The sequence below is a fragment of the Pristis pectinata genome, chromosome 1 (assembly GCF_009764475.1).
Source record: "Pristis pectinata isolate sPriPec2 chromosome 1, sPriPec2.1.pri, whole genome shotgun sequence".
Lineage (NCBI taxonomy): Eukaryota > Metazoa > Chordata > Chondrichthyes > Rhinopristiformes > Pristidae > Pristis > Pristis pectinata.
Window position 1 is genome coordinate 3171907 of NC_067405.1, and position 27962 is coordinate 3199868.

At 49.1% G+C, this 27962-nt stretch overlaps 2 protein-coding genes across 4 annotated transcripts in view; both read left to right on the forward strand.

Annotated features, from left to right (window-relative positions):
- The window catches only part of LOC127569523 (ATP-binding cassette sub-family B member 6-like), a 549089-nt gene that overhangs the window by 336245 nt on the left and 184882 nt on the right, over positions 1-27962 (forward strand). The window lies entirely within an intron of this gene.
- cnot9 (CCR4-NOT transcription complex subunit 9) lies at positions 7-23143 on the forward strand. Of its 3 annotated transcripts, none has more exons than XM_052014872.1 (8): positions 7-269; positions 11611-11787; positions 12860-12975; positions 14849-14958; positions 15316-15425; positions 16556-16654; positions 18505-18596; positions 21568-23143. In XM_052014872.1, the coding sequence occupies exons 2-8, from the start codon at positions 11746-11748 to the stop codon at positions 21734-21736; spliced, it is 738 nt and encodes a 245-aa protein (XP_051870832.1). In that variant the 5' UTR covers positions 7-269; positions 11611-11745; the 3' UTR covers positions 21737-23143. The 3 variants fall into 3 exon arrangements, with proteins under 3 accessions (XP_051870832.1, XP_051870823.1, XP_051870816.1); XM_052014863.1 differs by having other exon boundaries at positions 192-337; XM_052014856.1 differs by lacking the exon at positions 7-269 and adding an exon at positions 442-515.

The following is a 27962-nucleotide window of genomic DNA, read 5'->3' on the forward strand; positions in this document are numbered from 1 at the left end:
TAAATCGCCGCCCGCGGCACCAACCCGCCGGGTAACCGGGCGGAGGGGCGGCGCCCAACGGCTACCTGCCCCGCCGAGAAAAGGCGCCAAACCCAACCGGCGGCGCGCCGCCCCTCCCTGGAAACGTTTCCCCGTCTAATTATTTTTACATTATTTTCAATTCCCGGCGCCGACGCTTCATCCACCGGGCGCGTTGAAGCAAAATCCCCGACCGATTAACTTTAAATAACAGTGCTGCTCATTACACGGCGGGAGGTGAAAGGGCAAAGGTTAGGAGGGGTAACGTGCTTATAACAGATTTATTTTCTCGGGGCCGGTGGTTGCTGCCGTTACTGAGGTGATTTTATTTTTAATTGTTTATACCGGGGTGAGTTTAGTCCCCGGGAGCGGATTTTGTCGGGCGGTTTACTTTTTGGGCGGGGTTTAGGGGTCGGAGGGTGGCGCCGGGCTCGGTGGATGCGGGCGGGCGGCGGCGGCGGGAGGAGGGGAAGATGCACAGCCTGGCGGCGGGCGCGGTGAGTGCGGGGCGGCACCGGCCCGGGGGGGGGGGTAGTGCGGGGCGGCCGCCGGGGGGGGTGGGGGGAGTGCTGACCGGGCGGGGGGGAGGAGGACCAGCGGCCGAGGGCTCCCTGAAGGCGGCCTTGGCCAGGGTTTGGGGCCGGGGCCTGCGGACTATCCCCCTCCCCCCCCGACCCTCTTTCCCCCCTCCCCCCCCGACCCTCTTTCCCCCCTCCCCCCCCGACCCTCTTCCCCCCTCCCCCCCCGACCCTCTTCCCCCCTCCCCCCCGACCCTCTTCCCCCCTCCCCCCCCGACCCTCTTCCCCCCTCCCCCCCCCCCCGACCCTCTTCCCCCCTCCCCCCCCCCCGACCCTCTTCCCCCCTCCCCCCTCCCCCCCCGACCCTCTTCCCCCTCCCCCCCCCGACCCTCTTCCCCCTCCCCCCCCGACCCTCTTCCCCTCCCCCTCCCCCCCGACCCTCTTCCCCCCTCCCCCCCCGACCCTCTTCCCCCCTCCCCCCCCGACCCTCTTCCCCCCTCCCCCCCCCGACCCTCTTCCCCCCTCCCCCCCCCGACCCTCTTCCCCCCTCCCCCCCCGACCCTCTTCCCCCCTCCCCCCCCCGACCCTCTTCCCCCCTCCCCCCCCCGACCCTCTTCCCCCCTCCCCCCCCCGACCCTCTTCCCCCCTCCCCCCCCCGACCCTCTTCCCCCCTCCCCCCCCCGACCCTCTTCCCCCTCCCCCCCCCGACCCTCTTCCCCCTCCCCCCCCCGACCCTCTTCCCCCCTCCCCCCCCCGACCCTCTTCCCCCCTCCCCCCCCCGACCCTCTTCCCCCCTCCCCCCCCCGACCCTCTTCCCCCCTCCCCCCCCGACCCTCTTCCCCCCTCCCCCCCCCGACCCTCTTCCCCCCTCCCCCCCCCGACCCTCTTCCCCCCTCCCCCCCCCGACCCTCTTCCCCCCTCCCCCCCCCGACCCTCTTCCCCCCCTCCCCCCCCCGACCCTCTTCCCCCTCCCCCCCCCGACCCTCTTCCCCCTCCCCCCCGACCCTCTTCCCCCCGACCTCTTCCCCCCGACCCTCTTCCCCCCTCCCCCCCCGACCCTCTTCCCCCCTCCCCCCCCGACCCTCTTCCCCCCTCCCCCCCCGACCCTCTTCCCCCCTCCCCCCCGACCCTCTTCCCCCCTCCCCCCCCGACCCTCTTCCCCCTCCCCCCCCGACCCTCTTCCCCCTCCCCCCCCGACCCTCTTCCCCCCTCCCCCCCGACCCTCTTCCCCTCCCCCCCCGACCCTCTTCCCCCCTCCCCCCCCGACCCTCTTCCCCCCTCCCCCCCCGACCCTCTTCCCCCCTCCCCCCCCGACCCTCTTCCCCCCTCCCCCCCCGACCCTCTTCCCCCCTCCCCCCCGACCCTCTTCCCCCCTCCCCCCCGACCCTCTTCCCCCCTCCCCCCCCGACCCTCTTCCCCCCTCCCCCCCCGACCCTCTTCCCCCCTCCCCCCCCGACCCTCTTCCCCCCTCCCCCCCCGACCCTCTTCCCCCCTCCCCCCCGACCCTCTTCCCCCCTCCCCCCCCGACCCTCTTCCCCCCTCCCCCCCCGACCCTCTTCCCCCCTCCCCCCCCGACCCTCTTCCCCCCTCCCCCCCCGACCCTCTTCCCCCCTCCCCCCCCGACCCTCTTCCCCCCTCCCCCCCCGACCCTCTTCCCCCCTCCCCCCCCGACCCTCTTCCCCCCTCCCCCCCCGACCCTCTTCCCCCTCCCCCCCGACCCTCTTCCCCCCTCCCCCCCCGACCCTCTTCCCCCCTCCCCCCCCGACCCTCTTCCCCCCTCCCCCCCCGACCCTCTTCCCCCCTCCCCCCCCCGACCCTCTTCCCCCCTCCCCCCCCCGACCCTCTTCCCCCCTCCCCCCCCGACCCTCTTCCCCCCTCCCCCCCCGACCCTCTTCCCCCCTCCCCCCCCCGACCCTCTTCCCCCCTCCCCCCCCGACCCTCTTCCCCCCTCCCCCCCCGACCCTCTTCCCCCTCCCCCCCCGACCCTCTTCCCCCCTCCCCCCCCGACCCTCTTCCCCCCTCCCCCCCCGACCCTCTTCCCCCCTCCCCCCCCGACCCTCTTCCCCCTCCCCCCCCGACCCTCTTCCCCCCTCCCCCCCCGACCCTCTTCCCCCTCCCCCCCCCGACCCTCTTCCCCCCTCCCCCCCCCGACCCTCTTCCCCCCTCCCCCCCCGACCCTCTTCCCCCCTCCCCCCCCCGACCCTCTTCCCCCTCCCCCCCCGACCCTCTTCCCCCCTCCCCCCCCCGACCCTCTTCCCCCCTCCCCCCCCGACCCTCTTCCCCCTCCCCCCCCCGACCCTCTTCCCCCCTCCCCCCCCGACCCTCTTCCCCCCTCCCCCCCCCGACCCTCTTCCCCCCTCCCCCCCCGACCCTCTTCCCCCCTCCCCCCCCGACCCTCTTCCCCCCTCCCCCCCCCGACCCTCTTCCCCCCTCCCCCCCCCGACCCTCTTCCCCCCTCCCCCCCCCGACCCTCTTCCCCCCTCCCCCCCCCGACCCTCTTCCCCCCTCCCCCCCCCTCGACCCTCTCCCTCCCCCTTTCACCTCCCCACGTCCAATCTACCTCATTGTGTCCCTTGCACTTGGTATTGAATTATAAATAGACACATAACAGAATACAGAGTAAAGTGTCACAGCTACAGTGAAGTGCAGTGCAGGTAGACAATAAGGTGCAAGGTCACAACAAGGTGTTGGTTTATTATTGTCACTTGTACTGAGGTACAGTGAAAAACTTGTCTTACAAAATGATCGTACAGATCAGTTCATTACACAGTGCGGTTACATTGAGTCAGTACAGAGTGCATTGATGTAGTACAGGTAAAAACAATAACAGTACAGAGCGAAGCGTCACAGCTACAGAGAAAGTGCAGTGCACTAAGGTGCAAGGTCACAACAAGGTAGATCATGAGGTCAGAGTCCATCTCATTGTACAAGGGAACTGTTCAATAGTCTTATCACAGTGGGGTAGAAGCTGTCCTTAAGCCTGGTGGTACGTGCCCTCAGGTTCCTGTATCTTCTACCTGATGGAAGAGGAGAAGAGAGAATGACCTGGGTGGGTGGGGTCTTTGATTATGCCGGCTGCTTCACCAAGGTAGCGAGAGGTATAGACAGAGTCCATGGAGGGGAAGCTAGTTTGTCTATCTGCACTGCACTTTCTCTGTAATTGTAGCACATTCTGCTTCCTGTTATTTTTTTTCCTTTTTACTACCTTGATGTACTTGTGTTTGGAGTGATCTGTCTGAATTGTACACAAACAAAAGCTTTTCACTGTATCTCAGTATCACACCAATAACAGAAATTGGCCATTTGGTCAACTACTCTTTGCCAGTGTTTGCATTACAGAAGTCTCTTCCTACTCTTCTCACCATGTCAGAGTTTCCTTCTATTTCCTTTCTCTCCTTTATTTAACTGGCTACATTATCTCTGATCTTCATTTCAGATCCTAACTACTTGTTGTATGTTTTTAAAAAAATTTCTTTGTGTGGTCTCTGATTCTTTTTCAAATCTGTGCCTACCAGTTTTCAACATCTGTGACTGTAAACTTTCTCATATTTGAATTCTTTATTTTCATCATGTCCATCAAATTCCTTGTTTATCTTCATTGCTATAAGGCAACCAACCCCAGCTTATTCACTGGAGCTATTTTGCTAAATATCTTCTGTTATCTCCCCAAACTTCACATCAAGTGCAGTGTGGAGAATTGGACCCTGTATTTCATCCGAAGCCAAACTAGTGTTTTAAGAAGGTTCATTATAACTTCCTGTTTTATTGCGTGCCTAATCGTATATGCCCTTTGACTACTGACTAGTTTACCATCAAAGTAACTTGTGGCTTTCAACTCTACTGAAGTTCTTCATAATGCTGAAAACTATTAATAACTAATTAAAGACAGAAACCTAAATAAGAGTAAAATACGAAACAGCAGAACACAGGGAATATGTAACAGGCTTTTGATCTATTGAGGAAGGCCAAACAGGACATTGGTGAATTTTTAAGAAGAAAACATTGCAAGGATGGTATCATTTGGATTTAATCTGTATTTACCAGCCTCTGTGGATGGAGCCTACTGGGTACACTGGGTCTATTGCCTATTGGCACCCGTACACTGGAAATCCAAGGATAAGTTTAAAGTGCTTCAGGAAATTTATTGGTCATCGTAATGGGATGTCAGTGCTGTGTGTGGGGACAATCCTGAAAATAAATGAAGAACCAGTATTTCTATAGCACCTTGCACAACCTCGGGATATCATGGAACAATCTACAGCCAATAAAGCTCTCCTGCAGTGTGAATGCTAAAGTACTGTGAGCTACAGCCACTTGCTGCACTGCAAAGTTTCACAATTAGTAATTAATAATGACCACCTAATCCATTTGTACATATTGCTGGAGTTTTGTTTCCAGGATTCAAGATAATTCAAGTGCTGGGTTTTAGATGTTTAAGGAGGGACAAGTAGGGAGGCAAAAGGGGTGGGGGGTGTCGCTTTCAATCAGAGATAGTGCCATGGCTGCAGAAAAGGTGGATGTCATGGAGGGATTGTCTACGGAGTCTCTTTGGGTGGAGGTTAGGAACAGGAAGGGGTCAATAACTTTACTGGGTGTTTCTTATAGGCCGCCTAATAGTAACAGGGATATCAAGGAGCAGATAGGGAAACAGATCCTGGAAAGGTGTGATAATAACAGAGTTGTTGTGATGGGAAATTTTAATTTTCCAAATATCGATTGGCATTTCCCTAGAGCAAGGGGTTTAGATGGAGTGGAGTTTGTTAGGTGTGTTCAGGAAGGTTTCTTGACACAATATGTAGATAAGCCTACAAGAGGAGAGACTGTACTTGATTTGGTATTGGGAAATGAACCTGGTCAGGTATCAGACCTCTCAGTGGATGAGCATTTTGGAGATAGTGATCATAATTCTACCTCCTTTACAATAGCATTGGAGAGAGATAGGAACAGACAAGTTAGAAAGGCATTTAATTGGAGTAAGGGGAATTATGAGGCTCTCAGGCAGGAAGTTGGAAGCTTAAATTGGGAACATGTTCTCAGGGCAAAGTACGGAAGAAATGTGGTAAATGTTGAGGGGATATTTGTGTGGATTTCTGCATAGGTGAGTTTCAATGAGACGAGAGTCACAAGAGGATACAGGAACTGTGGTGTACAAAGTCTGTAATAAATCTAGTCAAGAAGAAAAAAGCTTACAAAAGGTTCAGAGAGCTAGGTAATGTTAGAGATCTGGAAGAGTATAAGGCTAACAGGAAGGCGCTTAAGAAGGAAATTAGGAGAGCCAGAAAGGCCATGAGAAGGCCTTGGCGGGCAGGATAAGGAAAACCCCAAGGCATTCTACAAGTATATGAAGAGCAAGAGGATAAGACATGAAAGAATAGGACCCATCAAGTGTAACAAATGGAAAGTATGTATGGATCTGGAAGAAATAGCAGAGGTACTTAATACTTCAGTATTCAGTATGGAAAAGGAGCTTGATGATTGTAGTGATGACTTGCAGCAGACTGAAAAACTTGAGCATGTAGATATTAAGAAAGAGGATGTGCTGGAGCTCTTGGAAAGCGTCAAGTTGGATAAGTCATCGGGACAGGATGCGATGTACCCCAGGCTACTGTGGGAGGTGATGATCTTTGCATCATCAATGGGGATGGGAGAGGTTCCAGAAGATTGGAGGGTTGTGGATGTTGTTCCTTTATTCAAGAAAGGGAGTAGCGATGGCCCAGGAAATTATAGACCAGTGAGTCTTACTTCAGCAGTTGGTAAGCTGTTGGAGGATATCCTGAGATGCAGGATTTATGAACATTTGGAGAGGTATAATATGATTAGAAATAGTCAGCGTGGCTTTGTCAAGGGCAGGTCCTGCCTTACGAGCCTGATTGAATTTTTTTGAGGATGTGACTGAACACATTGATGAAGGAAGAGCAATGGATGTAGTGTATATGGATTTCAGCAAGGCATTTGATAAGGTACCCCATGCAAGGCTTATTAAGGAGGCATGGGATCCAAGGGGACATTGCTTTGTGGATCCAGAACTGGCTTAGAACCATAGAACAATACAGCACAATACAGGCCCTTTGGCCCACCATGTTGTGCTGACCCTTAACCCACGCCTAAGACTATCTAACCCCTTCCTCCCACATATCCCCTGATTTCAAATTCCTCCATATGCTTATCTAATAATCTCTTGAATTTGACCAACGTATCAGCCTCCACCACCACCCCAGGCAGCGCATTCCATGCACCAACCACTCTCTGTGTGGAAAAACATCCCTCTGATATCTCCCTTGAACTTCCCACCCATCATCTTAAAGTCATGCCCTCTTGTATTGAGCATTGGTACCCTGGGAAAGAGGTGCTGGCTGTCCACTCTATATATTCCTCTTAATATCTCGTATACCTCTATCAGGTCTCCCCTCATCCTCCTTCCCTCCAATAAGTAAAGCCCTAGCTCTCTGTCTCTCCTCATAAGGCATGGTCCCCAATCCAGGCAGCATCCTGGTAAATCTCCTCTGCACTCTTTCCAACGCTTCCACGTCCTTCCTATAATGAGGCGACCAGAACTGGACACAGTACTCCAAGTGTGGTCTAACCAGAGTTTTGTGGAGCTGCGTCATTACCTCGCGGCTCTTTTTAAACTCGATCCCACGACTTATGAAAGCTAACATCCCATAAGCTTTCTTAACTACCCTATCCGCCTGTGAGGCAACGTTCAGTGATCTGTGGATATGAACCCCCAGATCCCTCTGCTCCTCCACACTACCCAGAATCCTGCCATTATCCTTGTACTCTGCCTTGGAGTTTGTCCTTCCAAAGTGTACCACCTCACACTTCTCTGGATTGAACTCCATCTGCCACTTGTCAGCCCAGCTCTGAATCCTATCTATGTCCCTCTGCAAGCTTCGACAGCCCTCCACACTATCCACAACACCACTGACCTTTGTGTCATCTGCAAACTTGCTAACGCACCCTTCTACCCCCTCATCCAAGTCATTAATAAATATCACGAAAAGTAGAGGTCCCAGAACTGATCCTTGTGGGACACCACTAGTCACAGCCCTCCAATCTGAATGCACCCCCTCCACCACAACCCTCTGCTTTCTACAAGCAAGCCAATTCTGAATCCATACAGCCAAGCCTCCCAGGATCCCATGCCCTCAGACCTTTTGAAGAAGCCTACCATGTGGAACCTTGTCAAACCCCTTACTAAAATCCATGTAGACCACATCTACTGCACTACCCTCATCAATTTTCCTGGTCACCTCCTCAAAGAACCCTATCAGGCTTGTGAGACATGATCGTCCCTTCACAAAGCCATGCTGGCTGTCCCTAATCAGTCCATGCTTCTCTATATGCTCATAGATCCTATCTCTTAGAATTCTTTCCAACAGCTTGCCCACCACAGACGTAAGGCTCACTGGTCTTTAATTCCCTGGACTATCCCTACTACCTTTTTTGAATAAGGGGACAACATTCGCCACCCTCCAATCCTCCGGTACCATTTCCTTGGACAACGAGGACTCAAAGATCATAGCCAACGGTTCAACAATCTCCTCCCTTGCCTCGCAAAGCAGCCTGGGAAAAATTCTGTCATGCCCCGGGGACTTATCGGTCCTAATGTTTTCTAACAGCTCCAACACATCCTCTCTCTTGATATCTACACGTTCTAGAACATTAACCTTACCAACACTGTCCTCAGCATCATCAAGGCCCCTCTCCTTGGTGCCTTGGTGAATACTGAAGAGAAGTATTCATTGAGAACCTCACGCACTTCCACAGCTTCCAGGCACATCTTCCTGCCTTTGTCTCTAATCAGACCTACCTTTACTCTTGTCATCCTTCTGCTCTTCACGTACGAGAAAAAAGCCTTGGGATTCTCCTTCACCCTACTTGCTAAAGCCTTTTCATGTCTCCTTCTTGCTCTCCTCAGCCCCTTCTTAAGTTCCTTCCTTGCTACTCTATATTCCTCACAAGCCCTATCTGATCCTTGCTGCTTACACCTTATGTATGCTGCAGCCTTCTTCCTAACTAGTTGTTCCACCTCTCTTGTCACCCATGGTTCCTTCACCCTGCCATTCCTTCTCTGCCTCACCGGGACATATTTATCCCTAACATCCTGCAAGAGATCCCTGAACAACGACCACATCTGCATAGTACATTTCCCTTCAAAAATGTCATCCCAATTTACACTCTCAAGTTCTAGCCTTATAGCCTCATAATTTGCCCTTTCCCAATTAAATATCTTCCCGTTCTCTTTGCTCCTATCCTTGTCCATGACAATGCTAAAGCGTGGTCACTGTCCCCCAGATGCTCACCCACCGATAGATCTGTCACCTGACCTAGTTCATTACCTAATACTAGATCTAATATGGCATTCCCTCTAGTCGGCCTGTCAACATACTGTGACAGGAATCTGTCCTGGACACACTTAACAAACTCTGCCCCGTCTAAACCTTTGGCACTAAGCAGGTGCCAATCGATATTTGGGAAGTTGAAGTCTCCCATGATAACAACCCTGTTATTCTTGCACCTTTCCAAAATCTGCCTCCCAATCTGCTCCTCGGTATTCCTGCTGCTATGGGGGTGGGGGCTATAGAATACTCCCAGTAGAGTAGTAGAGTAACTGCTCTATTCTTGTTCCTAACTTCCACCATACTGACTCTAGAGAGGATCTTTCTACATTATCCACCCTTTCTGCAGCTGTAGTAGTATCCCTGATCAGTATCAATACCCCTCCTCCTGCCCCCCTCCCTATCCCTTTTAAAACACTGAAATCCAGGAATATTCAATATCCATTCCTGCCCTGGTGACAGCAAAGTCTCTGCAATAGCCACAATATCATAGTCCCATGTACTTATCCAAGCTGTCAGTTCATCACCCTTATTCCTGATACTTCTTGCATTTAAGTAAATGCACTTTAGCCCATCTACCTTTCTACTTTTATACCCTGTACTCTGCTTCTCCTTCCTCAAAGCCTCTCTACGTGTTAGATCTGACGTTTCCACATCCACTGCTTCCTCTGACCTACCCCTCTGGTTCCCATTCCCCTCACAAGCTAGTTTAAACCTTCCTGAAACACCCTAGCAAACCTGCCTGCAAGGATATTGGCCCCCCTCAGCAAAGAGTGGTTGTTCACGGGTCATATTCTACATGGAGGTTGGTGACCAGTGGTGTGCCTCAGGGATCTGTTCTGGGACCCTTACTCTTTGTGATTTTTGTAAATAAGATAAGATATCTTTCTTCGTCACATGTACATCGAAACACAGTGAAATGCATCTTTTGCGTAGAGTGTTTTGGGGGCAGCCCGCAAGTGTCGCCACGCTTCTGGCGCCAACATAGCATGCCCACAACGTCCTAACCCGTACGTCTTTGGAATGTGGAAGGAAACCGGAGCACCTGGAGGAAACCCATGCTGACACACAGGGAGAACGTACAAACTCCTTACAGACAGCGGCTGGAATTGAACCCGGGTCGCCGACGCTGTAATAGCATTACTCTAACCGCAACACTACCATGCCTGCCCCTCAACTTGGCCCCTCAAGCCTGTCGCACCCCTCACTCGATCACAGCTCAATTCCTCTTAGAGCGTTGGGCAGGGCTTGAAATGACCTGGATGAGGAAGTGGAGGGATGGGTTCGTAAGTTTGCTGATGACACAAAGGTTGGAGGTGTTGTGGATAGTATAGAGGGCTGTCAGAGGTTACAGCGGGACATAGAATACAAAACTGGGCTGAGAAGTGGCAGATGGAGTTCAACTCAGATAAGTGTGAAGTGGTTCATTTTGGTAGGTCAAATATGATGGCAGAGTATAGTATTAATGGTAAGACTCTTGGCAGTGTGGAGGATTAGAGGGATCTTGGGGTCCGAGTCCATAGGACACTCAAAGCGGCTGCACAGGTTGACTCTGTGGTTAAGAAGGCATACGGTGTATTGTCCTTCATCAAATGTGGAATTGAATTTAGGAGCCGAGAGGAAATGTTGCAGCTATATGGGACCCTGGTCAGACCCCACTTGGAGTACTGTGCTCAATTCTGGTCGGCTCACTACAGGAAGGATGTGGAAGCCGTAGAAAGGGTGTAGAAGAGATTTACGTTGCCTGGATTGGGGAGCATGCCTTATGAAAGCAGGTTGAGTGAACTCGGCCTTTTCTCCTTGGAGCGACGGAGGATGAGAGGTGATCTGATAGAGGTGCATGAGAGGCTTTGATCGTGTGGATAGTCAGAGGCTTTTCCCAGGGCTGAAATGATGGCCACAAGAGGACAGGTTTAAGGTGCTGGGGAGTAGGTACAGAGGAGATGTCAGGGGTAATTTTTTTTACTCAGAGAGTGGTGAGTGCGTGGAATGGGCTGCCGGCAACGGTGGTGGAGGCGGATACAATAGGGTCTTTTAAGAGACTTGGATAGATACATGGAGCTGAGAAAAATAGAGGGCTGTGGGTAAGCCTAGTAATTTCTAAGGTAGGGACATGTTTGGCACAGTTTTGTGGGCCGAAGGGCCTGAATCGTGCTGTAGGTTTTCTATATTTCTATAATTCAGCCCTGTTGATCTTCAAAATATGGCTTTGGGAGCTTTTTAACTTCTGCAGTATGTCTTGTACAAAGACAGAATCTTTGACAGTGCTCCTGAATATCAAGTACAGTGCTCCCTTCATGTCACGGGTTAAGAATGTAAGAAGCAGAAGTAAGAGAAGGTCTCACACTTGCTCTGCTGTTCAAGAGATCATGGCTAACAAGAATATGTGGAGGATTAAGTCATGTGGCCCTTCAAGCCTGATCTTCCAAATCCGCTCCACACTTTAGCCTAATCTTTTCATCCCTTGATCAGGTTGGCATCTAAAATTCCATCGATTTTGGTTCTGAATATTCTCGACTGACCATTCCTAAACCTCTGAGGCAGAGATTACACATCTTAGTCCTCAATGGCCCAGCCCTTATGCTGAGACTATACCCTGGGTTTTAGACTCTGCAATTGGACGAATCGTACTCAGAATCTCTCCATTATCTTCTCTGTTTAATTGCCATTTCCTGCTATAAGTTGGTAAATGCTGTTCTAGTAATTATTTTTTCTTTTGGACCCGCTCACAGCCAGTTACTGCACTGGCTCAGGTGGATCGAGAGAAGATTTATCAGTGGATCAATGAGCTGTCGAGCCCTGAGACCCGTGAGAATGCCTTGTTAGAACTCAGTAAGAAGCGAGAGTCTGTTCCTGACCTGGCCCCCATGCTCTGGCACTCCTTTGGAACCATCGCTGCCCTACTGCAGGTAATACTCTGTGTCAAAATAGGGTGTGTTTGATGAAGCAGTATAGAAGGAGCTTTACTCTGCAACTCACCTCTGTTACCCTATCCTGCGAGGGTTTGAAGGGGTAGTGTAGTAAGAGCTCTGCTGTTTATCTACCCTGTGTTGCTTGATAGGACAGTGAGGGGGCACCTTTTTTCTCTACTAACCTAGGTTATATCTGCCTCTGGACCTATTTGATGGAGCACTATGGAAAGATGCTGTAATGGAGCTGAGAAGATTTTTGCATTCCATTTATTGGCAGGAACTTGTGAGAGGGATTAATGATTTCTGTCTAGTTGCCAGATTGTCCGCTGATCTCATCTTTTGTTTAACGAACCTAAAGTGCAGTTTGAACATTATCCAGGGGATACATTTTAAAAGAATCAAGCACCTTTTGGATGTAGCAGGAATGAAAGGCAAAGGGTTGTGTTTAAGGAGACGTGCAGTGCAAGTGTCGACTGTGTGTGGGACCACGGCCACAGTGTGAGGTACTTGCAGGGCTCTGCTCTGACCAGGCCAACTTTGTTTACCCATGGTGAGAGTCTTTGGTCAATTTATCCATGATCCCTGGTGGAGGGGAATCTTTGGTCAGTTGTCCACAGTCCATGGTGGAGGGGAATCTTCAGTCAGTTGTCCATGGTGGAGGGGAATCTTTGGTCAGTTGTCCACAGTCCATGGTGGAGGGGAATCTTCAGTCAGTTGTCCATGGTGGAGGGGAATCTTTGGTCAGTTGTCCACAGTCCATGGTGGAGGGGAATCTTCAGTCAGTTGTCCATGGTGGAGGGGAATCTTCAGTCAGTTGTTCATGGTCGATGGCAGAGCGAAGCTTTCAAGTTTTTTTTTGCTGCTATTTACTAAGCTTTGCATCTACAGCTTGGGAAAACCTGTGATGGGGGGGGGCTGCTGTTTGGTGCTGTGGTCTGCAAACTCGATTCAGTGTAATCTTACTGAGGCTATCCTATCACTGACAGGTGGTATTCAGTGTAACTCTGTGGTCCTCTCCCTTCTCTTCGTCCTTCTGATTAACCTTTTTATTCCTTTTGTTTTCCTCTAGGAAATTGTAAATATTTACCCTTCTATCAACCCTCCAACCCTGACAGCTCATCAGTCTAACCGCGTATGCAATGCACTCGCATTATTGCAATGTGTTGCCTCACACCCAGAAACCAGGTAATCGTATCAGTTTCCCTATTTTCTTTTTCTCTTTGAACTCGCCTGGGTGATCTGAGCCTGCTTTTGGCTTGCATTGGATTCCTCTGTACTGGGCCTTCAGTGGACCCAACCACCCCTCTTGGATGTGTAGAAAAATAAATAATAAAAGAATTGCGTTTCTATGGTACCCTTCCCAATTATGGATCATCCCAAGGCACGTTGAAGCAATCTTGAAATTAAATGTGGAAAACATGACAGCTATTCTGTGAATGAGCCAAGCTACATGTCATTCACTAAAACTCTCACCTCAAGTTCATGGTTCATGCCAGAATTTCAGTGCATGTTCTGGATTGGCGAGGAGGGTACTAAGGGATACTACCAAACAGTTCCATTGGATGCAGGAAGTCCTTTGGGACTTTTTGAAGAGCCGGGAATTTTCCTGCTGTTTAAGCCCTTCAAGAATTGCTCCCAGCAGTTCAGATTTCAACTGATTAAATTAGTCCTTTCTCTACATAAAACAGGGCTGAGAAGTGAAGTGGTTTGAGATGTGAAATTGCTTGTATCAATGCAAGTTTGTTCACTTCTGGAGACTCAAGAGACTGCAGATGCTGGAATCTGGAGCAACACACAAAAAGCTGGAGGAACTCAGCGGGTCGGGCAGCATCCGGGGAGTGAACTGGACAGTCGATGTTTCTGGCCGAGATCCTTCATCTGGAGTGTCTCAACCCGAAACATCAGCTGTGCATTTCCCTCCATAGATGCTGCCTGATCTGCTGAGTTCCTCCAGCTTCTTGTGGGTTTGTTCACTTTTCTGTTCAGTCTGACTTGACAGACCAGTAGTTGATGTGAAGTGAAATGTCACTGTTGCATTGTAGAGTTGGGGCTTATACTGACACTGCAATGCTTGGTTGGAATTGGTTGCCCAAAAATTGGGTCATGTTCTCAATGCCCAGAAATCTCACCTTGTTGAAATGAACAAAGAAAATTTGCATTTGCCTTGTATGTTTTGCATTCCTATCAGGATGTCACCATCAATGAAGGACTCCAGAGTATAGTTATAGCTCCTTTGTAGGATATGGGATACCCAGTTTACACACTAATAACAGTGTGTTAATGACCAGATAATATTTTTTAATGATGTTGGTCAGGACTTGGGGAAAACCCCTGCTCTTCAAAATGGTTTTGTGGAATCTTTTACACCCATGGAAGTGTGACTGGGACCTTGGTCTAACATCCATTCCAAAAAGCGGCACCTGTATCAGTCAGCACCTCCCATAGTACTGCACTGAAGGGACAGCCTAAATTTTGGGGCTTCTCTCAGGAGTGGGACTTGAGCTACAACTATTGGCCTTGGGGAGATTTACATCCCTCTGAACCCACAAACCAAGAAATTATCTCAAAAGAAATCTGCAGGGAGAATTGGTTCTGGCGAGTACCAGTGTAACTGTCAGATTGCTTGCCCTGGTAGTCTCAGAACATAGGAAGAGAGGGGGAGATCATTCACCCCTCGAGTCTGTTCATTTCGATTGTTTGTTAATTTTTCCTACTTGGGATTACAAGGCTGAAAAAAAAACTCCTAATCAAAGAGCAAAATACTGCAGCTGATGGACATCTGAAATAAAACAGGTAATGCTTGAAATACTCAGCAGTTTAAGTGGCATTGTGGAGAGAGGGAGTGAGATTATTGACCTGAAGTGTAGACTCTTTCTAGTTCTGTGGATGCTGTCTGACCCCTGAAATATACCTAGAATTTTCTGTTTGTATACCAAGTCCATATAACCTTGCCTGTATAATTCATTGGTTATATCTTAATGTTTTTCTGGTGAATCTATTGATTTATTTTACGATGCGGACCTGGCTGGTGATGAATTGTGTTTTCCTTGTGTTCCAGGTCAGCATTCCTTGCAGCTCACATCCCACTCTTCCTCTATCCGTTCTTGCACACTGTAAGCAAAACAAGACCCTTCGAGTATCTGCGACTCACCAGCCTGGGTGTCATAGGTGAGCAGGTTTACTAACCTCTCTTTGGTGCCTCACTGAAGAGGGTGTTCTCGTGTGTGTGTTCCACACAAGCTAGAAACTGTACCAAGCTTCCTCCAGCCCCCATCTGTTATCAAAACTCCTGTTTGTTCCATTCTCCTTCGTGCCAACTCTGTCCCTATGTCCTGTCCATTGTCTTCCTGATCTCTGTGGTTTCTAGCACAGGTCAGTGTTAAAAGTAGATCACACTGCCCCAGGTGACTCGGTCACACACTGGGCAGTGTGTTTACACAAAGGAAATGGTGCTTGACTTTATGGCTCATCAGAGCATATCCAATCCCAGACTGACTCTCTGTTTAAATCTTTTCTTTTCTGCAGGAGCCTTGGTAAAAACAGATGAACAAGAAGTCATCAACTTCCTTTTGACAACAGAAATTATTCCTCTCTGTCTACGTATCATGGAGTCAGGAAGTGAATTGTCCAAAACGGTAAGAATTGAAGGGAATCGTTACAGAATGGAAGGAAGCCGTTTTCCCCATCAAGCCCATGCTGGCTCTCTGCAAAAGCAATCCATATTCTCCTGCTCCCTGTGGTTTTGTGGTTCTCAAGTATCCAAATCCATTTTGAAAGTGAAGATTAAATCTGTTTCTACCAATATCCAGCCAGTAATTCAAGATCACCTCAGCTTGCTGTGTGGAAGTTTCTTCTCCTCTCACTCTGGCTTTTTAACCAGTCATTTTAAATCTGTCGACTCTTCTCCCAATGGGAGCAGTTTTCCTCATTTCACAGTCTCTAGCCCCTTTGTGGTTTTGAGCACAGTGAGTTGTAGTTTTCATTTTTTGCATAACTCATCCTCTAGAAGAGGTAATAAGCACATTGCAAATGCTACCGGAAACCTAGCTGATTCTAAAGGTGGTTTTTGTGATTAAGGTAGTAATACATGTATGCAAGGACAGCTGGTGACAGGTATGTTTGGAAGAGTTCAATTAAAGCACCTCCAAAGTAAAGCACCTTCAAGTAATGTAGTTGCATTGAGACCTCATCATCCCCACTCCACTTACGCTTTGTTAACCCCTTCATAGGCCAATGAAGGATTCTTGCTGAGTTAGGGATTGTATAACACCCCTACTCTAATGTAAACTGTAAACACATTCCAGCTCTCTGGTTGTCTCCTTGCATGCAGTGTGCTGGGATTGTAGGAATTCCTTCTCATGGGGTAGTGAATCTCTGGAATTCACTAGAGGCTAGATCATTAGATATGTTTAAGGTGGAGATAGATAAATACTGGAAATTGAGGATTATGAGGAACAAGCACAGAAGAGGAGTTGAGGCCAGCATAAATCAGGCATAATCATGTTCAATGGCAGTGCAGGCTTTTGGGAGCTGAGTGATCTTCTGCTATTTACTTGTGTTCCAAGTTCCTACGTTATTGGGTCAATTGTATCCTTTCTACTGATGAACCGTGTCGTGCTGCTTGGCATCTTTTGAGTCCATCTGTGTTCAAAAGTTAGAAGGGGGATTTGTAGTTATGGGTCTGAGAAAAGCTGAACTGGCTAATGGGTTAAATGCTCTGGCTATGTTTTGTGATCTGTATAACCTCCCTGCTTCTGGAACCTAGGTGGCAACTTTCATCCTACAGAAGATTCTGCTGGATGACACAGGACTGGCTTATATCTGTCAAACCTACGAACGATTCTCTCACGTGGCCATGATCCTGGTGAGTTGAGGGACTGAATGTGGCCCTGTCTCCACTCTGGGTTGCGAATGCACAATTTCACGTTTTCTCACATACTCCATTTGCTAGATCTTTGCCCACTCACTCAACCTTTCTAAAGCTCTCTGTCGCCCTGCGTCCTCGTCAGAACTTAGCTCCCTGCTCATCTTTGCCTCATCGTCAAATTTAACAACCACGCCTTTGGTGCCTTCATTCATTTTTTAAATAACTAAAAAGTTGAAGGCCAAGTGCTGATCCCTACAGTACATCACTCGTTACATCTTGATAAGGAGAGAAAGATCCATTTATGCTTGCTCTCTGCTTCCTGTCAGCTAGTCAATCTTCTATCCACGTCTTCTACACCATGAGCATTTATTTTCCACAAACTATGGTGCAGTTCATCAAACACTGTCTGGAAATCTGGGTATAGTACATCCCCCACTTCCCTTTTTATTCATGGCCACATGTTACTCCAAGTAACTCCAGTACATTTGCCAAATGTGGTTTTCCTGTCACAAAACAATGTTGACTTTGCTTGATTACGTTAAAGCTTACTAAGTGCCCTGCTATAACATTTAATTTTAAACCGATAATCCAGAAACTACCAGATTTGATCTGCCTGCCTTTGTAAACATGGGTCCTGTGTTTGCCTTGATCGAGTCCTCTAGCATACAATAGAACCTCTAATGAAATTTCTACAGTTTAGTAAATTGCTTGTTTGATTGAATCCCATCAGACTTTAGGGTTTTGTCTTCCTTCAGATTAAATAATTTCTTTTAAATATTTTTTAAATTAGTCTTGATATTGTTTCCCTCACTCTAAAACACTTCACTGTTTACTTTCCCTCCAATATTCCGGGCTGATGTGAAGTATTCATCAAATATCTCTGAGACATTTTGATCTCAAATGTAGGTATTGATACTATATCTATGTATGAATTCCATTTCACTATTAATAATTCAGTTTGTTAATGTACTTGGATCTGCTCTCTCTTGATCCCAATCTTATTTACTTATTAGTCACACGTACATTGAAACACACAGTGAAATACATCTTTTTGTGTTACTGAGAATGTGCTGGGGGCAGCCTGCAAGTGTCACCACGCTTCTGGCGCCAACATAGCATACCCACAACTTCCTAATCTGTACGTCTTTGGAATGTGGGAGGAAACCGGAGCACCCGGAGGAAACCCACGCAGACACTGGGAGAACGTACAAGCTCCTTACAGACAGTGGCCGGAATTGAACCAGGGTCGCTGGCGCTGTAATAGCGTTACGCTAACCGCTACACTACTGTGCTGCTTAATCTTGATGTTTACTTTCTTTCTCCTTTGAGGTTTTATTATTCTACTGTTTTTCCTAAAAAGTTTTATTTACCTATGGCATCTTAAAGATCCCTTTTAATAATCCCTGTAAGGAAACAGTCCAGGTGAGGGGAGGGGGGTGAGAGTGGGAGTGATGTCAGAAGCTGGGAGGTGATAGGTGGAAGTGACAAAGGGCTGAAGATGATGGAATCTTCCTATCTGCCTATCACCCCCTCACCAAGATCCACCTGCCAGCTTTTGCTCCACCGCTTCCCTCCCACCTTTTTATACCAGCTACCTCCCCTCTTTCTTTCCAGTCCAGATGAAGGGTCTTGACCCAAAACATCAACTGTCCATTTCCCTCCATAGATGCAGTCTGACCCATGCAGAAATAGTTGAATGGGTTTACTGCTATCTGTAGATTGAGGTGTGACCCTGGCACTCATGGGACTTGTAATCCCAGCAAGGAACGGCACTGCCAGGAGGATGGGGTGAAGCGGGTTCCCCAGCAGCCCCTGAAGTTGCACTAACACAGTCTTGTCATACACAGGGTAAGATGGTGCTCCAGTTGTCCAAAGAACCCTCGGCCAGATTGTTGAAACACGTTGTCCGTTGCTATCTACGTCTCTCTGACAACCCACGGTGAGTCCAGTGTTAGCAGGGGTCACCCTGCAGTGACCAAAATACAGTAGCAAGAGGGAGGAAGGGTCTTCACAGCCTTCCCAATGGAAGAAGTGCAGGGGATTAGAACATGATGGTGAACTGATGCCACAAGCTGAGATGGTTCGCCTGCCCTAGGTTGACATGATCATGTCCCATTGTGGTGATTGACTGTATCAACGTCGGCAGCTAGCACTGGCCCAGGACAACTCCCTCTCGCCCTCCTGCCCCCTCCCCTCCTCCCTCTGACCCAACTCTTCCCTCCCCCTCTCTCTCTGCTCTCTTTCCCTCCCCCTCTCTCTCTGCTCTAACCCTTCCACTTCCCTCCCCTCTCTGACCTCTCCCTTCCCCTCCCCGACCCGCCCGCCCCTACCCCCTCTCTCTGACCCTCCCGCCACCTCCCCCCGACCCTCCCCTCTCTGAACCCCCCTCACCCCTCTATGACCCTCCTGCACTTCTCTCTCATTCCCTGCCCCCCTCCCCCACTCTCTGACCCACCCCCTCTTGCCCCCCCTCTCCCAACTCCCTTCCCTACATCTGTACTTTGCATTGCAATCCCTCTGGGAATGACTTTTACTGTTAATCGAGCGGGATAAAGGAGGGTCTCCCAGGAATGAAGTCAGGACCACAGCCCATTGCTCTGTGTGTCTTGGACCCAAACCTGATCGTTGAATCCTTCCCATGTCAGCCGTTAACTTTCCCTGATCAGTGCAAGACAGGAGCTACATTAGTGAGGTTGAGTATGCACAGTGTGGGACACTAAGCTCTGGGGTCAGGCTACAAATGTTATTCCAATACTTGCAGATTTTTGACTTTTTCAATTAATATTATTCACTGCACATCTCATGATTTTTTTTCCACTGCTGGATTTGGGTGTCCCTGGCAAATTCAGCATTAATTGTCCAATCCCTGTTGCTCTTGACAAACTGCTGATGAGCTGCTGCTGTTTGAGAAGTGACGGTGGGCCCAGAGTGCTGTTGGGGAGGGAGTTCCAGCACTCAGACCCAGTGACGATGAAGGAACGGTGATCAGAATCAGACTTGCTATCACTGACATATGATGTGAAATGTGTTATTTTGTGGCAGCAGTACAGTGCATAGACAAAATCTATAAATTACAAAGGTAAATAAATAGTGCAAGAGAAAGGAATAATGAGGTAGTGTTCATGGATCGTTCAGAAATCTGAAATATTTCTAAGCCAAACTGGTGTATGACTTGGTGATGTTCCCTTCTGCCTGCTGCCCTTGTCTTTTTAGCTGGTAGGGGTCCTGGGTTTGGGAGGCACCCAGGCAAGGAACTGTAGATAGAAACATAGAAAACCTACAGCACAATTCAGGCCCTTTGGCCCACAAAGATGTGCTGAACATGTCCCTACCTTAGCAATTACTAGGCTTACCCATAGCCCTCTATCTTTCTCAGCTCCATGTACCTATCCAAAAGCCTTTTAACAGACTCTATCGTATCCACCTCCACCACCATTGCCGGCAGCCCATTCCACGCACTCATCACTCTGAGTAAAAAAAAAACTTACCCCTCACATCTCCTCTGTACCTACTCCCCAGCACCTTAAACCTGTGTCCTCTTGTGGCCACCATTTCAGCCCTGGGAAAAAGCCTCTGACTATCTACACGATCAATGCCTCTCATCATCTTATACACCTCTATCAGGTCCCCCCTCATCCTCCGTCGCTCCAAAGAGGAAAGGCCGAATTCCCTCAACCTGTTTTCATAAGGCACGCTCCCCAATCCAGGCAGCATCCTTGTAAATCTTCTCTGCATCCTTTCTATGGCTTCCATATCCTTCCTGTAGTGAGCCGACCAGAATTGAACACAGTACTCCAAGTGGGGTCTGACCAGTGTCCTATATAGCTGCAATGTTACCTCTCGGCTCCTACATTCAGTTCCCCGATTGATGAAGGACAATACACCACATGCCTTTTTAACCATGCTGCCGGTAGTGATTTCATTGCTGAGGGTGAGATTACCTCCCAGTGGGTGGATTAGCAAACTTGCGGATGACACTGAGACTGGTGGAGCTGTGGACGGTGTAAAGGACTATCAAAGAACACAGTGGGATATACATCAGTTAAAGATCTGGGCTGATGGAATTCAATCTGCAAGTATGAGGTGTTGCACCTTAGGAGGTTAAATGAAAGGAGAAAGTGTGCAGTAAATGGTAGGCCCCTTAATGGCATTGAAGTACAGAGGGGTCTTGGGTTCAAAGTCCATAATTCATTGAAAGTGACTACGCGAGTGGGTAAGGTGGTAAAGAAGGCATATGGCATGCTTGCTTTCATTGGTAGGGGTGTTGAGTATTAGAGTAAAGGAAGGTCATGCTGCAGCTGTATACAGCACTTGAAGTAGTGTGCAGTTCTGGTCGCCCCATTATAGGAAGGGTGTGGAGAGGGTGCAGAAGAGGTTTACCAGGATTTACCAGAGGGTATGAGCTATAAGGAAAGGTTAGACAAACTGGTTGTTCTCCCTGGATCGTTGAAGGCTGAGGGGAGACCTGATGGAGTTTTTTAAAATTATGAGAGGCATAGATAGGGTAGACAGTCAGAATTTTTTCCCCAGGGTAGAAATGTCAAACACCAGAGGACATGCTTTTAAGGTTGGGGGTGGGGGGGGGGGGGTGGAGTTTAAACAATGTGAGGGGCAAGTTTTTTTTTACACAGAGTGGTGGGTGCCTGGAATGGATTACTGGGGTAGGAGTGGAAGCAGGCAGTTTGGTGGAGTTTAGGATGCTTTTAGATAGACACATGAATATGAAGGGAATGGAGGGATAGGGATGATTCACAGGAGGAGGACATTTAGTGTAAATTGGCATCAAGAATGGCACAACATCGTGGGCCAAATGGCCTGTCCAGTGCCATAATGTGCTATGTTCTATGCACTGTGTGAGTGCCAACCACTTGTTCTGATGTGGTTCAGAGTGTCTTATTTGGATTTGGCAGGGCGAGAGAGGCACTGCGACAGTGCTTGCCTGACCAGTTGAAGGACACCACGTTCGCCCAGGTGCTGAAGGATGACACCACCACCAAGCGTTGGCTGGCCCAACTGGTCAAGAATCTCCAGGAAGGGCAGGTGACCGATCCTCGGGGAATCCCTCTGCCTCCTCAGTGACTGCAGTGACCTCCCACCTGCCCAGGCCGTCTGGCTGGAACATCGCCACTGCTGCAGTCGTGAGGGATGGGAGAGATTTGTACGCCCGTGTCTCTCTGAGATGTTTGCAAGGAAGATGGCAACAGGTGGCCCCCATTTCTGTAGCCCTCTACCAGTGGGTGACACTGAACTGCAGGAGGTTGGCTGAGCAGTCGCATGAAGAAGACTGTTGGGATATCCAGGGCGTGCATCGCGTGGGAAGCTGTACTGGGATCTGCAGAGGATGGCTGGACAGTTTGCTATTTTTTCTCTTCATATCTCTCTTGTGGGATCAGTCCAGTGCCATTTGTCCACCTCCTAGAATGTAGCTGTCCCTTTCCCTTGAGCTGATCCACTGAGAACTCATCTGGAGTGCAACGAATTCTGACGTCAAATCTGTCTTTGCTATTCCTCCCTAATCATATCCAGTGTCAGTTTGACAGGATTTGTACATCTCCCATTCATTTCCTTTCCCAGAAGCTTTCAGTTGTGCCTCGCTTCACTGCATTGAAATGAGGAATAGCTCGGACCCAACTGAACACGAAAGCAATAGTTGGCTCCGTCACCTCCAATACTTGCACTGTTCCCCATCCAACTTTCAGTTCTGCCTCTCTCCTCCCTATCAACATCCTGCTCTCCAGCCCTGGACATCTTTCTTTTAATCTATCCCTCCCATCTTGCATCCAAAGTTCCTTGTTTACATAGATTTGTCACTGGGTGACCAGTGGAACCCTTCTCCACCTTCCCAATGTCCTGGAGAGCTCCGAAAGGAGGTAGCTCCATGTGTCACCTGTGAGGTTTGGTCGAGTGAGCTTCCAGTAGGAACCAGTGGATTCTGTGGAGGTGCCAGTTCTGTATTCGCCAGGCACAGTTGGAAGTGTCACCCTGCGTGGCAGTAAGGGTGGAAAGTCTGGAGCTTAACCATCTCTGGGTGGGCTGTCCCTGCATTCAACCATCCCTGGGCTGCTTTCCATCATTCCCCTTCATTATGTTCTGCAGTCGTTTCTATCTGTCAGGGCAGATCAGAGGTTCGAGGGCATCTGTCCTCTTGTATCCTGCTTTGGCTGCCTGTGTTCCAGCCCAGGGCCTTGCTCAAACACTGATCAGCCATCAGCTCATTCTTGCATGGCTGCATGCTCTCTGGCAGCTGGCCAGTATTGGTGTGTGCCCACCCAGCACTTCACTCTGCCTTAACATACCCCAGCCTGTTTGTCACTAGACTCAGGGCCCCTGAGGTTCTGAAGCACCTCCAGGACACTTTGCTGGAAATTCCCTTTCACCTCCTGGTATCCCAGTGAGTGGCACGAGAATGGCAATTGTGAGATAAGTCTGTTCCAAGATTTTCTGGGACATTCCAATCCAAAAATAATAAATATTTTTAAAATATAACGTGTACCTGCTTATCAGTGAATTCTGTTCAGGCATAATGGTAGATTGAAAGGCAAGGTCCATAATGCCACCGAGCTAGCTCTACATTCCTCTCCACTTCATCTGATCAGTATTTCCTAGTCTCTTGGGAGAGGTTAAGTGCGTCAGAGCCCATATGGTGCCTTGAATGTCTGGTATTTGGAAGCCACACTGTCACCTGAAATCCTTCAGATTAATCTCTCCGTTGCAATTTTCCTAACTTGTGGAATGCCCATGGAAGCGTCAGAATTTATGGATTTAAAAAAAACAATATCAGTTTTAGTAATTTAGATAAGATTTCTTTATTAGTCACGTGCATCAAAACACACAGTGAAATGCATCTTTTTGTGTAGAGTGTTCTGGGGGCAGCCCGCAAGTGTCGCCACACTTCCAGCACCAACATAGCATGCCCACAACTTCCTAACCCGTATGTCTTTGGAACGTGGGAGGAAGCCGGAGCACCCAGAGGAAACCCATGCAGTCACAGGGAGAATGTACAAACTCCTTACAGACAGCGGCAGGAATTGAACCTGGGTCGCTGGTGCTGTAATAGTGTTACGCTAACCGCTATGTTACCATGCTGCTGTATTTTGGTTGAGAGATGCATATCGACCAGGACAGTCCCATGATGGGTCTTTTACGTTCACCTTGGATGGCAAACAGAACCTGGGTTTTAATGTCTTATCCAAAAGACGGCACCTCCAACAGAGTGGTATCCCTTTGGTACCTCGCTGGAGGCTTGTCTCGAAGACGCGAGGGTTGGTAGTTGGTTTATTATTGCCACTTGTACTGAGATACTGAGTGAAAAGCTTTGCGTGCCATACAGACAGATCATTCCATGCATCAATACATCGAGGTAGTACAGAAGGGAAATAAAACAATTCAGAATACAGTTACAGAGAGAGTGCAATGCAGGTAGACTATAAAGTGTAAGGGCCATGATGAGGTAGATTGAGAGATCAAGAATTCATTTTTATAATTAATTGGCCACTGTAAATTGCTCCTAGTCTGGTGAGGGGCAGAATCTGGGGGGAGTTGATGGGAATGTGGTGGGAATAAATAGGATAATGTAGGATCAGCACAGAGGGGGGCTTGATAGCCGGCATCAACTCGGTGGTCTGAAGGGTCTGTTTCCGTGACCTGGATTTCCACGTTCATGCCTCTGCAGTGGGACTTGAACCATATCCTTCTGACTGTGCAAGAGTGCCCCAGCTTGATAGCTTGATCAGACATGGGTTGGGCATAATGGGATGGATGTTCCCTTGTGCTATAAACCCATTAAAACCATTTTTAAATCTTCTGTTTGGAAAATGCTCATGTGTAGAATGGCCTGATGTCCACAGGGACTGAATTAATTATTTGCTTTTTGAGGATTTGACCATCACTGTTAAGACCAACATTTAAGCCCATCCCTAATTGTCCAGCCTTGCTCAACCGTTTTGAATTCGATCTCGTTGTTGGTTCCAGATCTGGGAGTGACTTCTATGCAGGACCAGATATGGATGGGAAAATTCCTTCCCAATTCCATGGGTTTTTATGAATATCCTGTTGTTCTTAAACCAGCTGTGTTCTGAATTCCAGATTAGCTGAATTGAATTTCAGCAACAGTCTGGGCTAACAATCTGGGGATGGGATTTGAACTTTGATCTTTGGATTGTTAATCCAGAATCAGGTTTATTATCACTGACTTGTATGACATGAAATGTGTTGTCTTGCAGCAGCAGTACAGTGCAAAGGCATAAAAATTACTATAAGTTACAAAATAAATAAATAGTGCAAAAACAAAAGGAATAACAAGGTAGTGTTCATGGACCGTTCAGAAATCTGATGATGGAGGGGAAGAAACTGTTTCTGAATCATTGAGTGTGGGTCTTCAGGCTCCTGTACCTCCTCCCTGATGGCAGTAACAAGAAGAGGCCCTGTCCTGGGTGGTGAGGGTCCTTAATGATGGGTGCTGCCTTCTTGAGACACCGCCTCTTGAAGATGTCCTCGATGGTGGGGAGGGTTGTGCCCGTGATGGAGCAGGCTGAGTCTACAACCCTCTGCAGCCTCTTGCGATCCCGTGTATTGGAGCCTCCATACCAGGCAGTGATGCAACCAGTCAGAGTGCTCTCCACCGTACATCTATAGAAATTTGCAAGATTCTTTGGAAACGTATCAAATCTCCTCAAACTCCTGATGAAGTAGAGCTGCTGGTGTGCCTTCTTTGGGATTACATCAATGTGCAAGTTACCAGTATAGTAATGTAACCATCCACAATCACTGGGCCCTCTGTAGGGTTGGGTGGGTAAGAGTTTGTCACAGGGGAGAGGGTGGCGTGAGGCTTTCTCCCCCCCCCCCCCCCCACCCTCTCCTCCAGCTTCAAGGACAGAGTGCACCCCTTCTAAGTGACCACTGCCTGACGGAGAACGTGCTGTTGTTGAGTCTGGTTAATGGTTGCTCCCCTAGCCTGACGTCATTCCAGAATGGATGATCAGGAGTGTGGGGAATTTGCCACACAGCTCCTTCTCCCTGATCCCAGGAAAACATTCTGTTACCACTCTTTTTATTCCTCTGCAGTTTCTGACATTTCCAATGTGACATCACAACCGGGCACATCCTCCCATCTCCTCCCCCATTCAGCATTCCAGTCAGACGGTAACCTCCACCACTCTCCCAACCAGGGAAAGAGGTGCCTAAGCTCCTCCCTCCCCACCTTCCAGGGGCCCAAATATTCCACTCTGAGTAGCCTCTGCTCAGTTTATAGTACTGTACCTGCTGCCTGTGGCACTGGGGTGACCGAATGCAGATTGAGTGACCGCTTGGCAGAATGCCATGATTCAGCTTTTGAGCGTGACACAGCTTCCAGTGTCTATATCACTTTAATTCAGCAGCCCACTCCGACTGTGACCTCTCTGTCCACCGCCTCCTACACTGTTCCAACAAAGCTCAGCGAACAATATCTCTCCTTTTAACCAGGCACAATGCAACCTTCCAAACTGATATTTAAACATTTCAAATAATCAGCAATTTTGCCATTTTTATTTCAGATATCCTGCATTCCTTCCACATTTTATTGACCATTTCAAATGCTTATATTTCATCAACCCCTCCCCTTGACTTTTGTTACCTTTTGTCATTTGATCTCTCCTCCCTTTCTTGGTTTTCTCCCAAGCCCCTCCCCACCTTCCTCTGCAACTTAATACCTGTTTATCTCAAACTTTCCCCAGCTCTGATGGGAGGTCAGTGCTCTGAAGCCCTGACATCATTTTTCTCTCCACGTACACTGCCCGACCCGCTGAGTCCAGCATTTTTTGTTTTCAAAATCCCAGCAGTGTATTACTTGGAACTTCTTGAGAATTAGGTTGATGTGTAACTCCACAGAGCAGGAAGAGGCCATTTGGCCCCTCCAGGCCTACCCCACTGTCCCTCAAGATCACGGCTGATCTCAGTGCCATTAACCTGCACTATCCCCATGATCCCTTGATATCAATCTCCAGAAATCAAGCAATAAACTCAGTGACTGAGCCTCCATAGTCTTCCAAGGTAGAGAATTCCAAAGATTCACACCCTATGAAGAAATTTCTTCCCATCCCAGTCCTAAACAGCTAACCCCTTATTCTAAATCTGTGACTCCTTGTTCTAGACTTATCAGCTGGAAGAAGCATCCTCCCTGCACCCAGCCTGTCGAGCTCTGTCTGAATTTTGTACATCTCTATGAGGTTTCCTCTCATTCTTCTAAACTCTGAAGACTACACCATCTCTCCTCACTTGGCAAGCCCTCTGCCCCAGGAACCAGTCTGATGAAACTTTGTTGTACCCTGTCCCTGGCAAGTTCATTCCTTGTTTTTTTTTGGTAAGTAACCTAACCTAACCTAAAACTAGGTAAGTAGTCTAACCCAAGCCAACTCCCCGACTAATCGTAGCCAACACCCCCACATAGCAAAACCCTCCACAATCACAATTTCCCACCCTGTTAAGATATGGAGTCACAGACAGCTTCCTCACACAGACCAGCCGACAGGTACCCCTCCTGATCCCACATACACTCACGTACATTCCCCCCAAACACTTACACCCAGGTCCTAAATTCACTACCACCATCCGCAGCCCCTTCCCCTAAACCTAACATCATACAATCCCAGCCAACTCCCTGACTAACCCTTACCGACACCCCATATTTACCACATCAGATGGCAGCTCGTTCCACACTCCCACCACTCCCTGAGTGAAGAAGTTCCCCCTAAACCTTTCCCCTTTCACCCTAAAGCCATGTCCTCTCGTATTTATCTCTCCTAATCTAGGTGGAAAGAGCCTACTCGCATTAACTCTGTCTATACCCAGTGTCAGATTAAACCTTAATCTGGCAATTAAATTTCATCTGCCAACTCTCTGCCCAACTTTCCATCTGATCCATATCCTGCTGTAACCTTCACATTCAGCCTGAATGAGCAGTGCACAATAGTGCTCAGCGTTTGGTCTGGGTGGGGAGGGGAGGACTTGCTGGTATCAACTGCAGACGGCCCTGGCTCCTCTAGACAGCGTAGTGGGCGGAGAGTGACGGTGAAAGGACTCAATCTCTGCCTGTGACATGAAGGAACCAACCCTGACGAAGGTGGCATAGCAGGTAGTACTGCTGCCTCACAGCTCCAGAGACCCGGGTTCAATCCCGACCTCTGGCGCTGTTTGTGTGGAGTTTGCACATTCTCCCTGTGACCACGTGGGTTTCCCCCGGGTGCTCCAGTTTCATCTCGCACATGTCTGGACAGCAGAAATTGGAGACCCATTACCTGGTGCAACAGATCCTCTCATTTAACCTTTC

Coding starts and splice junctions, on each gene's coding strand:
- cnot9 (XM_052014856.1), top strand. CDS start 492: ATGCACAGCCTGGCGGCGGGCGCG. Junction 15,426..16,555: donor GAAGTGAATTGTCCAAAACG/GTAAGAATTGAA, acceptor TCTGGAACCTAG/GTGGCAACTTTCATCCTACA. Junction 18,597..21,567: donor CGTCTCTCTGACAACCCACG/GTGAGTCCAGTG, acceptor TGGATTTGGCAG/GGCGAGAGAGGCACTGCGAC.